We start from the raw sequence: 13,939 nt of genomic DNA, 5'->3' as shown, positions 1-13,939 counted from the left end.
CAAAGAATGGCACTAAGAGGTGGTGGCAGCAGCATGTTCAGGATGGGTACAAGGAGGGAGGTGTTTATCCTTGCGCTGGGTAAGGAGGCTGTGGAGCTCCCTACTGCAGGCTGCTGTGGATGCTGCTGCTTCAGGCTGTGGCCAGGAACACCATTCCTGAGCAGACCCCTCCTGTGTACTATCAAGAACTAAAACATTCTTAATGTACATAAACTAAATAGGCTATTCCCAATACTAAATTATTTGTATGGGGTTGTGCTCATTTCTTACTAATGAAGGCCTTCACCTTTTTCTCCTGGTCTCATTTCCCAGAAGTCCATTTAAACTCCCTCTGTTCCCCTTCCTACCTTCTTGTCATACTTTGTGAAGCTGCTACCTTTATTTCAACTTTAAATGACTTCCAATGGTCTCTTGCACTATAAAATATACCGAGGATTACTGAAGGATTACGATTACAGTCACCATAACCTGTTTTATTTTTGTGCTAAGGGGCTGTAAGGAACATCAGGGAAGGTACTTAGAGGAACACCAGGCTGCTGGACATGGACTCGTGATGTGGGATCCTCTTGAACATTCGGCCAGCTTCACAATCACATTTCCCCACCCCCGCTGCTGCCCCCTTCGCTTTTTATCATCTTATACTTCCTGCCCACTGGCCTTTCGCCCCACACCGCCCTCCGCACGCGGCCGCGCTCCCTCAGGTGCGCTGAGAGGCCGCCCTCCCTGCGCTGCCGCCAGCAGCGGCCATTTCCTCTCCTTCCCCCCCACCTTCCCCAGCCCTTCTCGCCCCTCACCGCCTTCCCCACCGGAGCCGCGGGCGGGACAGGGCATCTCCGCCCTCATCCTTCCCTTCCCTGCCAGAGGGAGCCCCGAGGCGCGGCTGCCGGCGAGGCTGCGGGTGGGGCGGTGGGCGCTGCCATCTCGCGGCCGCTCGGCGGGAACGGCCGCCATGTCGGTGCGCAAGGGCTCGCGCTGCCGGAGGGCGCTGCTGCGGGGGTCTCCGCGGTTTAGCCGCGTATGCTGGAAAAGGGTTGCAAAATGTGGAACATGTAACATTTTTATTAAGAAGAGATGTTCTCTGATGTTTGGTCTTTGTAATCTTTCAAGAGTACTCAAGAAGAAAGGAGATTTAATCCGTGAAACAGAGAGCAAGCGCCAAGTGATTGCCAAGGTGTTAGAAAGACAAATGAATTGTCCTGTTTAGGTTTAGGGCTCGACGTGTTTTAATGCTCTGAGATGTAGGGGCAGGTTAACAAAGCTCGAGAAGAAGGATGCGCCACTGATAGCAGACACAGAGAATGCAGAATTTACTGACAACAAGGACACTTGTCAGAACCCACAAGATAAGGAAGAAACCAATAAAGCCGACTCATCAATTCTGCTGAAATCGGCTCCAGCTGATTAAAAGGTAATCCTGGGAGGGGCAGATGGTGACCACTGACTCAGGGACCACCGACCCAAAAGAAGGGAAGGCCCGAGCATATGGATCAGTTAGCATTGGAAGTGAGAGAATCATTAACCAAGAGAAGACAGAATGCTAATTAATAAGAGAACTATGTAACTTGTAGCCAGTGAACACTAATCCATTTGTTTGCTAATATGTATAAATACTGAAGAGTTTTGATAGTTGGGGTGCTTGATTTGTGGAATACCAGGGAGCAGCCAGGCTTGTACAGCTCTGAAGTAAACATCAGTGTCTCTCTCAGTGTGTAATTATTAGTGTGTTGCACACTGGGTAATGAATCTGATTTTTGTGGACAACAAAGGGGTTTGTGAAATAGTGAGCAACCCTGGGTTTTTTTCCCCATGACAGTAAAAAGGGGACAAAAGGAGAGGTGGTTGGTCACTGAAGGGTGAGGAGGCAGAATTGGAAGACCAGTTGCTTTGGATTTCTCCAAGACTTTTTTTGTCTCACAGAAACCCATACTGACACATTCTAGAATCCCTGACAGCTTTTCCTGCACCTGAAGGCAATTACCAGATCAGGATTTCTGCACTGAAGGCATCGCAGCAGGGTGATCTTGCTGTGAAGTTGCTCCATTTTGTTGGGGATCTCAGCTGTACTTTACATATCTTTTAGGGATGGAACATGCCATAGCCAGCACACCTGTATTGTATCTCCCAACCCAGACATTTGTAGGGCATTATCTTTATTGTTAACAGGGAAATGATTAACAGAAGCACTAGAGCTTGGACAAGTACTAGAGCTTTATGAAGAAACTCCTCCCTGTGAGGGTGGTGAGGCGCTGGCACAGGTTTCCCAGAGAAGCTGGGCTGATACCCCATCCCCGGCACTGTTCAAGGACAGGTTGAGGTTTTGAAAACCTGGTCTAGTGGGAGGTGTCCCTGCCCGTGGCAGGGGGGTTGGAATGAGATGGTCTTTAAGGTCACTTTCAACACACACCATTCTGTGATTCTATAAGCAAACTTCTGACCAACCTTCTCTGCTGCTGTTCCGTCACTTAGCTTCTCTCTCCTTCAAGATTTAAATGTGAATTGTTCAGATGTTTATTGCTTTAGAACGACATTATTTTGTCAGCCACTAGGAAAACAGAAGTCATAAAGCCTTAGAAAACACAAATACGGTTACCACCTCTTAAGTCTCAAATATATATAAACTTGAATATATATTTCCTTAGAGTACAACTCATGTAGTAAAAATTGGCTTCCCAGTTTGGAATGAGCACCTGGTCTGTGATGTTAACATATGTTTCTCTGGAAGATATCAATGGGAAAGAAAAGTCTGGAAAACAGCCACTGAGAGTTGTGACTGATGGCTTTTGAAGCTGTTTTGTGACCTGTGGAGATCAGACTTTAATCAATAAATCTGTCTCTATTTTCACTGTAAGATGAAAAAGTTTGCCGTGCCAAAGCTGAAAGGCCTATTTTTTTTCCACTATTCAACATTTTTTTTCCTCCTCATGTTCATTCGTGACAGAAAGGAGCTTTGTAGAGATGCAATACATTTCATAAATTAGTTCCCATCAGAGATATATTGTTGACTCCTGGACAGCAAACAGGGAGTGTTGGAGAAAACACTTAATAAACATCAGCTTGGCAGCAAGAAGAGAGTAAACACGGTTGCTGAATTGTTTTGTTTCAGTCTGTGGGGGGAAATGAGCCAAAAGAACTTCAGGTAGCAGTTAGGATCTGACTGGTAAGCACTGATGAGAGACTGCTGAGGAAATAAGGGAAAAAAATAATCTCATGCAGCGTATATTGCTTTTGGGATTGAAGCACAATGTTCAGGCCATACATATGGCAAAGTAGCCTTCTTCTTGGGGATACACTGTGCTGCTGCAAACACTCCCTTTCTGAGAATTGCTGGGGCTTAAGGGTCATCCCCTTGATCCTCCCTCTCTCAGGAAAGAGGCGAAAAGATTAAAAAAAACCCCCAAACCTATAGAAATAAAGAAACAAACTCCAGAAACTGCTCCTGGAGAAAAATGGACACACATGCAGGAGTAGGGTAGCTGTATCCCATGCCTGTGGTCAGCATGAGGTGGCAGAAAGGCAAACTTTTCTGCCACTGAGGCTCTGAGAAGTGAAAATATGGGAAGAATGTGGCTGCTTGTTTTGCCAGAGATCACCCTCAAGATGCAGATGTTCCTTAACGAGAGGCAGTAAAACTGATTGTTCTACTTTCAGAATTGTTGATGTAGTAAGGGGATTTAGGGATGAAATTAATTCCGTGATTGTCCTGTCCAGGGCAAAATGATGAAAGGAAAGAATCCCTGATTTAGAGGCTTTGGAAATGGGGAATGCACAGAGTCAGGCAAGTGTGTGGTTTTTCTTTGTTGTTCTTGTCACTCTTTCAAACCAAATGTCTGATTGTACAAAGAAAGTGTGTAGCCAACACAGCTGTAGAGCAAAGAGAAGCCTGAGTTTTGTAAACTGAAGGAAGAGCAGGAAAGACCCTTGTACCAAACAGAGTAGTCTGTTCAAGCCTGGTATTAAGAGGCTGTTTTATATGGGAAAATACACCTGCCTTTGGTGGAGTATGGTCTTGTCAGGTTCCCACACTATTTTAAAATACTCCTTCCGATGAATAGGCAGTGGACAGAGACAATAAGAAACTGGACAAGTCTCAGGAGTGGAATTTGGTCTTCAGTCTTTTGCCATTTTAGTGGAAACTGTCCAGCTCTGCTCTCAAAAGCTGCAAACTTTGTACAGGTCCCATGCCCTATTTGTGAATGGATTCTTGGACACCCAAGGAGACCTCATATCACATGACAGCTGTGTTCATGCAGTTGTTTAGATGACCTGTACTTTTAATGAACTGCACTTTACCTTAATGAAAAATAACAAGTGCTTGTTCTGTAATGAGAAGAAGAGGCACTTGCTCTATTCTGAGATCTGCAAACTGGAATCATAATTCTCAGTCTCTGCTTTCCTCCCCCTTCATCCTGTTGGGAAATGTAAATGGATATCTTATTCTGGAAACTTGGTTTGTCATTTGTGTTAATATAAGCAGGACAAAAAACTGTCCTTAATTCTAACATTAATTTTGTAAGTCACCATGATACAAATGGTAAGTGCTCTGCACTGAGTCTGTTACCATAGAAAAGCTAAATGCTCCCTATTCCTGTGCTGCTGTACTGCATTCACACTCTCACAGTCATGGATGTGGTTAATTGCTTTTTGTGATTTGCCGGTTGTTTATAAGAAGTGAATGCCTCTTAGGAGACTTACTAATGTTTTCTTCTTTGTATTTCATTCTCTGATTAGGAGAATAAAAAAATACATGCCATGTAAACCTACACTTCCCATCCCACATTGCATCTCTTCTCGCTGCAGCTGATTTACAGATTGAAAAGTGCTAGTGTGTGCTGTGGTCTTTCATCTCCGTGTTTAAAATGGCCTTTAGGTGTGATCAGATTTTCTGCAAAATTCCATACTCTGAAGCATTTCTTCATCCCTGGTATTCTCCTGTTCTTGTTTTTAAATAGTGGTTGTCAGTCTGCTTCGCTCTGTGATCTGTGGTGGAGAGGGGTCTGCAGTTCCAGATTGTAGTTACCAGAAGGGATGTTTTATTTTGCTGACTAAAAGAAGGCATCTCATTTTCTGATACCAGGTGGTGTACTCACCTTTGCTTCTTTTCCTTGCTTGCTTGTTTGCAAACTGTCCTAGTGAGCTGATGCACTGTTACCATGTGCTGGGTTTTGTCCAGGAAAGATAAGCATGGCAGACTTTTAATAGGCTACAGATAATTTTAAAGAAATAATTTTACTGATAGCAGAGAGACAATGCTCCATGTTTAAAACACAGGAACTGGTCAGCAACTTGCCCAATTCAAGCAAAGTGTATTATCTTGTTTTTATTCTTCTCCAAAGAGGGATCCTTTTAGAATTTATTACTGGCAAATGCTTAGGAGATTAACCTGTTTTCTTAATGGTAATTTATAGTGATATTATAATCTGCTCTGTGTAATGCTCCATTCCCCAGAGGAAATAAAAACAGGTCCAGCATGAGGAAACCCTGTTGCTGTGGATTTGCCCCCACTGATATTCACACCCATCAATGGCAGTGTTTTTGATTCTCCTCTGCAGGAGTTCCTCCTGGAGTCTCCACCTGTGTGGGCTAGACTATTTCTGGAAATATGCCCTAGGAGAGAGGGGTAGTGCTTAGATTTTCAGTGTGCTTGGGCAAGGCCTTCCATGGTATATTTATGACATCAGATGGGTGAAGGTGGTGGAATATGTCAATGTATCCAGCTCTTTTTTTTTTTTTTTTTTTTTGACTAAAGCTGGTTTTAGCAAGGATAGTCAAAGGAACATTCAGCATGTTTTGGAAATCCTCCATGAAGCAGTCTTTTCAGCAGCACAGCCTAGTGGTAAAGTTGTTGCTACAGACAGGAGTAATAAAGCAGTGGGGTGCTGACAGCTCAAGGAAAACACCATCTAATTTCTTGTGTCTCTGTTAGAAACTCCCTGGTCCTGGAGGGAGGGACATCCATCTGCAGCTTGGCCAGAGGCATGCCAGTCATTCTGCAAAGCCAGATCTCTGGAGTAGGGCTTCTCAGCGCTCCCTTTTCCAACTGGAAAAGAAATCCACAAAGCAATTTTTACTTGTTTATTTTTAATGGACTCCTTTGACTTCCTTGAGGTCAGCACACAAAATCAACACGTTTCTACATTAGCATGACATGGTGTAACCACAGGTCCCCTACAGAGCTCTTGGTGGATAAACTCAGCAACCATCCTCTCTCTCCCCATTCCATGTCTCCTGCTTAGTGGGGATAACAGCCAGTGGTTTCAGCTAAGGGTTGTATTAACATCTAAAACACGTCTTTCTCTGCAGTATCTGGAAACAACGGGAACTAGAATTAGCAGGGAAGACAGTATATAAATGTTATTCTTTTATAGCTGAGGAAAATGGTTGGAAATGAGTTATCTCTGATGGATGTGCAGGTAGCCAGACATGCAGAAATGTGGTAACATATTTATCACACAGCCTGCAGTATAGTTTGCTTTTTATTTCATTTGCCGCTACTGTTGGGCCTGTGCTTGGGTGGGGAAAGAAGAGGATCTGGAGGCTCTTGGTTTTTTTCTCATATATAATTTAATCAGTGGGCTGGGTGAGACTAGGGAACTTAACCAGACTGGCTCAGGAACTCGAATTTATCTCCACGTGGAATAAATTCTCATTAGAGTTATTGTTTTGTTTTCCTTTTCCCACCCAAAGGATAGTGAAAATTAATGGAACCCGTTACAGATCTTATTAACTGCAGCTCATGTTTACTGTGTCTAGAAATGCCACCCTGGGAATACACCAGAAGCACTGTCAGACTGTCCCTGGGCCAGGCTGCAAATGATCTTCCATAAGTTTGCTGAACAGGAGAGGATTAAACTATTAAACAGCTGAATGAGGTGGATGGTAGGGTTGAAAGCCTTTGATCTTAGGCCACCAAATTCAGTCTAGCAGTGGGAGTTAGCTGTCCAGCAGTAACCTCCACCTGGAAATCATTTGCATCTGAGAATTATTTCTTGGCCCAGGTGAAGTTAGTTGGGAATCTCAGGGAGCTTCTGAGAAGGTAGATGCCCACATCACAGAATTATTGTCCCAGGGTGCTAATAGTCTCAGCAGACACCGTGTTGGGCTTGGTTTTATCCCTGCGTTTGTCTTACTTAGGAAGAAGCCTCCTCCTAGGAGACACAAATTACTCCTGCATCTGTTAGATGGGGTGTTTCCATTTCCTAAACTTTCAAGTTCAAATCTCTGATTTTCTAGATAAAGAAAAATAAATGTATGCTATCAGTTTTAATAATGACTGAACTTGCTGATGGCTTGAAAAGGATAAACTTGGCTGTGCCTAAATCAATCTAAGATGTGTCCCCAATATTGCCCGGTTTTAAGCCCCTAAGAAATCTTACCATCATTTCTAGCTGCCATGTGCAAGTTATTGCTTAAGCAACACTTTGTTAATAAAATGTTTTGCAATTCAACCTTCTATTGAACAGGTAGGGCAGGCTAAATGAGATAAAGATAAAATTAGAGTTGGTGGAATGATGCTGGATCTTAGACATGCACATACCTTGTAAATTTAGGATGAATTAAATAGCTGCAGAGCTTAGTAAATAGAAGAAAAAAAAAAGGAGAGGGGGAAAATTGTTTTTTCTGGTACTGGGAAATATCAAAACAGGAGTTCAGTTTTAGTTTGGGCTTGTACTGTCATATTGTCCTGTTCAGAAGGAAGTGTGTGTGTGGACAAAATGCTGGCAGCTCGCAGAGCCAGAATTGATGTTAATGGTTGGGAAGACAGGGCAATGTAGCCAGTTAACAAAAGAGCTTGGATCTATGCAGAAGATGATTTTGAGCAGATACACACATATAGAGAGCAAGATTAATTTAGAGACCTTTGTCATTAAAGCAGATTTTTGTATGGTTTTGTGTGGGATTTAAGGGGGATTAAATGTTTGACATCACTTTGCCTGCACAGGCTATGTTGAAGAGGTTACTGAGCGGGTGATGGAGAATTTAAAAACGCGCCTTTGCTGAAAGAGTGGCAGCAATGGATCAGAGGAAAGCAGCCTGGCCAAGCAAACTGCCCTGCCTACCACAGTGCTGAAAACAAGGTGCTTCTGGTTGGACAGCAGATGCTGCAGGGATGTAGAGCTGAGGGAATATTTATGATTTGCCAAAATATGAGGGGAACTCGGCGAGGACATCAGAACTGGGATGCCCCTGTCTTCTCTCTTCAGTGATGCCTTGCTTCTCGTGCATCTTTTGTGTGCTATGCTGTTTCTAAACGGTAAAAACACTAAAAATAAGAAGTCAGCAAGGTGGATTGGGTGATCAGGTGCATTTCTCTTTTGGAAGAGATGGTCCTGGTCATGAAACTTCTGTTCCTCACCTGCCTATGGCCAACAGCAGTGCTACACAGTTCTCACAGTCAGCATCACCGTCTTCACCGTCGGCAACAAATGTCATTCTCAAGAAAACATAACAGGTAAGAAATAGACTTTATCTGTCTGTGTTCATCTGGTAAACTTCATGCTGTCAGCTACTTTTCAACACACCACTTTGGTTCACTGTCCTGTTCTTCCAGTTTCTGGCTGTATAGAATGCATAGTTTTGATAGGGTGTTCCCAACAAAGAAATGGTGAACTGTTAATTAATTTTTTCGTAACCAGACATTTCATATTGTGATTTCATGAATGTTTCATATATATGCAGTTATGTACCCACTCACACCCACACGCAGCTCTTTTACCTGGTGTGATACAAGGCTACCAGACTATTGCTGTGATGTTTCAAGTATTCTTGCTCTGTAACTCCCATCATAAGAAGCAGAAATGCCTTCCAAAGTCCCGTGCCAGTGTCACAAAGTGACTTCCATTACCTAAACTGCAGGGTGTCTCCACTATAAAGATACAGAAGACTTTTTAATGGCACTAAATGAGGTGAATGACACCTTATTTGTAGTGATGACACAGAGTGTTCCCTTTCTGGAATATACTTAATGCTTTTAGACATTGAAGATTGTCTCTGTTCTTAGTCTTTCCAGTTGAGTAGCTGGTTGAAAATGAATACAGAGGTTTTTACCTGTACATTTCTGGGCAAAGTGTCAGTGCTTTTCCCCTAAGAAGGCAGCTCACATCTGCCATGTCAGGTCTCTCAACCTGTTTCCAGATTAATCTAATACTGTGTAAACAGACCAATGGCTGCCAGTGATAATTCAAGAAAAATTCTCTTTCTTGGAAATAACTAGCTCCATTTAAGGAAGGAGAAGAGATATAACCTAGATTTTTCAATGTGCTTGCCCCCCCCCCCCCCCCCCCAAAATGAGCAGTGTACAAATAGTTTATTTGCACAATATCACATATTGAAGAAAAGTTAACATATCTGGGCTCCTCTGATGTGTTTAAGCTGTGTTTTTTTTTCCTCGAGTTGCATGCTTTGCAGCAGGTGTACAGCTGTTAACCTCGTGTATCACTTCTCATGCAGTGCTCCAGCAGTGAAATGTCTCTGGAACCCTGCATGTCTTGATAAAATCCTGTTTAGCAATGCAAGGTAACGGATGACACAACAGAGGTGCCCAGAGGTGCTGTGGCACTCAGTACTTCTGAGTTTCTATTCGAAGTTATGGGTCCAAGTTTGGTGCAAGCCAAAAGCTCATGAAAAGAATGGCTCTTCAGCAGGCTGTTTCAAACGGAGTGCTGGTGCACAGTTATTTGTAACAACAAAGGAAAATAAACAGAACTAGCCCCAGGATCAACATAAAGTTTAATCTGGTGCTTTGCTAGTCTCAGGAAGCAGTTAAGAATCTAATGGAAACAGAATAAAATACCTTGTTAGTGGTAGTGGCAAGGAAGGTCTCTTTTAAGCTCAGCTGGTACACTTTTGTCTGTGCTAAGAGAGGAGCATATGCTGCTGTTGTTTGCATTTATCCTGTTCTGCCATAGCTGAGAGCAGTTGCTCCATCATTGGCATAAAAAAATCACAAAGCAAGAGGAAAACCTGGTGGTAGGAGACAGGAAATTTTGTGGTATCCTGCTGACCATCCTCGTGCAATATCAGTGTTAGCACAGTGTCCTCTCCATCGTCACAAATCTCTGCTGGTACATGCAATGGATCCATGTGACAGTCCTGTGAGACAGGCACAAGTGTGTTATCAGAAAGAGAGAATAGGAACAAGGAGGAATGCCAGCACTGCATTCTCATCTGGTGCTGCCTGGTGTGGCAGTTTTCTTTACGTAAGGCATCCTTTGGCATCCCACATCCTCATTTCCCAGGTCCTGGTGATTTTGAACCAGGAAGAAAACTGCAGAATCTGAGCCACAGGGGATCCTAAAGCTTAACAGCTGCAAATCAGCTTTTCTCTGGAGAGGATCCAAATGTGTTTAATTTCTCTTCGTTTCATTCTCTGCTTTTGTTCTAAAGGCTGCATTATCCTCCGATACATTGCAACAGGGTCTGACTTTCCACCTTTTTCTCTCTGGGGAAAAATCTTTCAGCCAGCACTAGGGTTATCAAGGACACAGCTGACAGATGGCCTTGGTTAAATGGGTGGCCTTTTAAAAAGAATCCCATGTGAAAATGTTACTTAACCTACAAGTTCCACTGTTTTAATAGAGTAACCCAGTTCTCCCTCCAAAGCTATTTGTCTGCATTCTCCTGTAAAGAAGATTTTAAAGCATTAACCAAAAGTACATGAGAAAGCGATTATTGTCATGGTCCATTTCCTATAGCAAAGAACAAAACATTTGATTGTCAAAATATTAGGTTTTTTGACAGTACATACTGCTGATGTTACTGAACAATTAGAAATGCATTTTCACATGTGTGAGAGAGAACTGTACAATTTTGATTATTTTATTTATCTGGGCTTCAAGACTTGATAAATGTATGAAAACATCTAAGAGGTCACACTGCTGGATAACCCCACAGACTCCCCTTGGAATAATATTTCTGTAACTTCTACCTTTTGGATACCTTTGATTTAGTAGTAGCCAGAGTATCTTGGGGACACAGCACTGGGAAGAAACTTATGGCCATGACATCCAGGGTATTCTTTTCATAAAAGGAACCTTAATAGTGTTCTTTTTATAAACTTACCTAGTTTCATTCTGCATATGAAAGGGTGCTAGGGAAAAAAACCTATCTCTAGTTTCCTACAAGGACTTTTACCATATCATTAGCAGAGCTCTGAAACAGAAGAACAGGCAAGAAGGATCTTTCCAGGGATCCCCGTACTATACTGAGTTTATAACAAGGGCTTGCAAGCACAAGCTTGGATGAATAAGGACAGGGCAAACAAGATATTGTCCCCTAATATTCACAGCTGTATCAAGTCACCAAATTCCCCCAGCAACATCCTGTGTTGGATGTAATTTTTGCAGATTTAGTGATCTTCAGTGGATTTCTTTTCCATGAACTTGTCCGATTCCTCCTTGAACCAGCATAAACTTTGGATAGCCTGGTAAGTTAAAGACAACCAGATGGGACACGAACCACATCAATCCCACGAATGCCATTGGTTTATGGAGCTACACTGATGGCATTAAGTGATTAAATGCTTTAACCAAAAATGGTCTAAGTACCCTTGAGCAGACCTTTTACCTTTCATTTGCTAATGGTTTTCAAGGCTAGGTAAGAGCAGCTAAATTTGTCTTTAAAATCCCGACACATCTTTGTCCATTGTTAATTAATACAGAATTAGCTGCTTTGGTTTTGTAGGCAGTGACTAACTGCTCTTTGAGAGCTCTGGCAAATGCCAAGGTCCATGCAACAGCATTGGGTGGGGAAGTGTCAAAACAGTATTCCTCACTCTTTTTCAGCCAAAAAGTTAGTGCTCCCATTAATTTAATACATAAGTACCAACAAGAGTGAATTCCCTATGTGAGCTGAAACACTTCAAGTGCTTTTTATGACCTCTTTTGGAATGTAATCATAGATTGCCATTTAATTTGCATAATGTAAAACCTTGCCTGGAATACAGTCATGGAAAGCACAGCTATAACTGAAAGCAGTATTTTCTTGAGCATGTGCCTCACAGAGATCAATAAATAATTATCATTGCCCAGATCTGTACCAATACCAAGGCATCTGTCAGAGTTCCCTTTGTTACTACTACCCGAGAGATGTAAATAGAGATTTCCTTTCCTTAGGTGCATCTGTCTTCTAGTGGTTTCACCAAACCATCTGCTAATGGTTTCACCAAAATTTCTTCACCAAAAGGGCTGTCAAGCCCTGGACCAGGCTGCCCATAAAGGGGATTGATTCACCCACCAACTCTGGAGGTGTTTAAAAGATGTGTAGGTGTGGCACCTAGGGACATGGTTTAGCGGTGAACGTGGCAGGCCTGGGTGAATGGTTGGACTCGATGATCTCAAAGGTCTTTTCCAGCCTAAATGGTTCTGGAATTCTGTGTGGGCTTTTCCTCTCAAACACCACTGCCTGACATCTGCCATACCATGAATGTGTAGAATCAGTGGCTGTATTCAGACCCCTAGACCGTGGTGTGCTGCTCAGATCTGCACAATCAGGAGACCAGAGTGCCAGGCCGCTGAAATATGATCTGTGTTTTTGCTGTGCTTCTGTAAGAATGAAAAGTCTATCTTAACTGATCTCAGGAAGCTTTTCTGAGACTCAGGCTAGTCCGATCTGTTTCTCCCGCTTTTTAATGGAATTGGTACCATGGGAAGGAGCACTCAAGAAAACACCTGCTGGTGATTCCACAATACTGTAGTGCTGATGAATAGTTAGATTTATTTGGAGTAAACAAATACATGCATGAAACTCCCTTTGAATCAACAGTTAAATAACTTCAGTGCTGCAGTGAGGAGAATTTAATTCGGTAACTCTTAGCCAGGGAGCAACATCTGGAGCCCAGATGCTGATGTTAAAGGAGTATCTGCTGGAGAACACTTCTTAGCTTTGGGCTGGGGGAGCAGCAAAAGGAGAAAAAATGTGAAGGAGAAGTGTATTATTTTTTTAATTATCTTAGAAAATTTTATTAAGGAATTTTATTAAGTTTTGGTGCCTTTACAGATGGAGTGTTACCAGTGTCCATGAAATTCCTTCCAAGTACCATAAAAATATATCTCTGCATATAAACCTATTTTCCTTTTCAGTAAAGGTTTATATTCTGCCAAAGGAAGGATTGAAGGTATTGAAGAAAAGACACAACATGTTTGTAATAAAAATGCTATTCTGATTCCTACAAGATCTTGCCTATGTTGAACAACCACTTTTGATAGCAGCTAGAAATAATTATACAATTCCACTACTTGTATATAAAACATCAGCTTGAATAGGCTGTTCAAGTAAGTGGGCACAAAAGATGTTTTTCATACAGGTGCTGTGTCTGTTTATTTTGTCCTCATCTGGGAAAATAGAAAGAATATAAAAATCCCATAAGGTCTCTTCCCAGTGGCTTATTAAGTCGAAAATTCCTGCCCTGGTAGCTCATGTTTTCCCTCTCTTGTCCAAGGAATGTCTTCCTCAGTCACAGACTTGCTTCTTGTGAGAAGTTGTAATAGATGAATCAGAGTTCCAGCCTGCTTCTTCAAGTGAAGTTGTCGGAGCATCCAACAGGCATTTTCCTTGGCACATCAGATGACAAATAACCTCATGCTTCCCAGCTGTATTAGCTGTGCCATGGCATTATGAACATAATTCATCATTCTCTCCTCTCCCCGATCCCAAGCAGCAGAATTTCCTCATGTAGAGCATTGCAGCTGTTCAGTTCTGCTACCCATTCTGCCCTGATACAGGCTTGCTCTGTGGTGATTTTAATTCTCTGAAGCATGGGCTTTCATTTCAGCATCACATGATTTTCATGCTTAGAAAACTAAAGTCTGTATTTGAAGTGCCTCATGGACCTTCTGATTGCCCTGGTAATTTGATTCAGACAACAGTGCCAGACACATTCAAGAATACTAAGGTAAATTAATTTGTTCAAGCCCAACAGTTCTGAGTAGCCCAGCAGCCACCT

At 42.5% G+C, this 13,939-nt stretch overlaps 1 protein-coding gene across 1 annotated transcript in view; it reads left to right on the top strand.

The window, feature by feature from the left end:
• The first annotated feature begins 972 nt into the window (after nt 1-972).
• Nucleotides 973-13,939, top strand: part of GABRR3 (gamma-aminobutyric acid type A receptor subunit rho3) — a 34,776-nt gene continuing 21,809 nt past the window's right edge. Inside the window, exons 1-2 of the mRNA XM_010399457.4 lie at nt 973-1,408; nt 7,940-8,449. Coding sequence (XP_010397759.1) covers nt 8,322-8,449 — 128 coding nt within the window. The 5' untranslated portion in view covers nt 973-1,408; nt 7,940-8,321. The remainder of the gene's footprint in view (nt 1,409-7,939; nt 8,450-13,939) is intronic.

The sequence above is a fragment of the Corvus cornix genome, chromosome 1 (assembly GCF_000738735.6).
Source record: "Corvus cornix cornix isolate S_Up_H32 chromosome 1, ASM73873v5, whole genome shotgun sequence".
Taxonomy (NCBI): Eukaryota; Metazoa; Chordata; class Aves; order Passeriformes; family Corvidae; genus Corvus; species Corvus cornix.
Note: the sequence above shows the minus strand (reverse complement) of the source record. Positions and strands in the feature narration are given on the sequence as shown.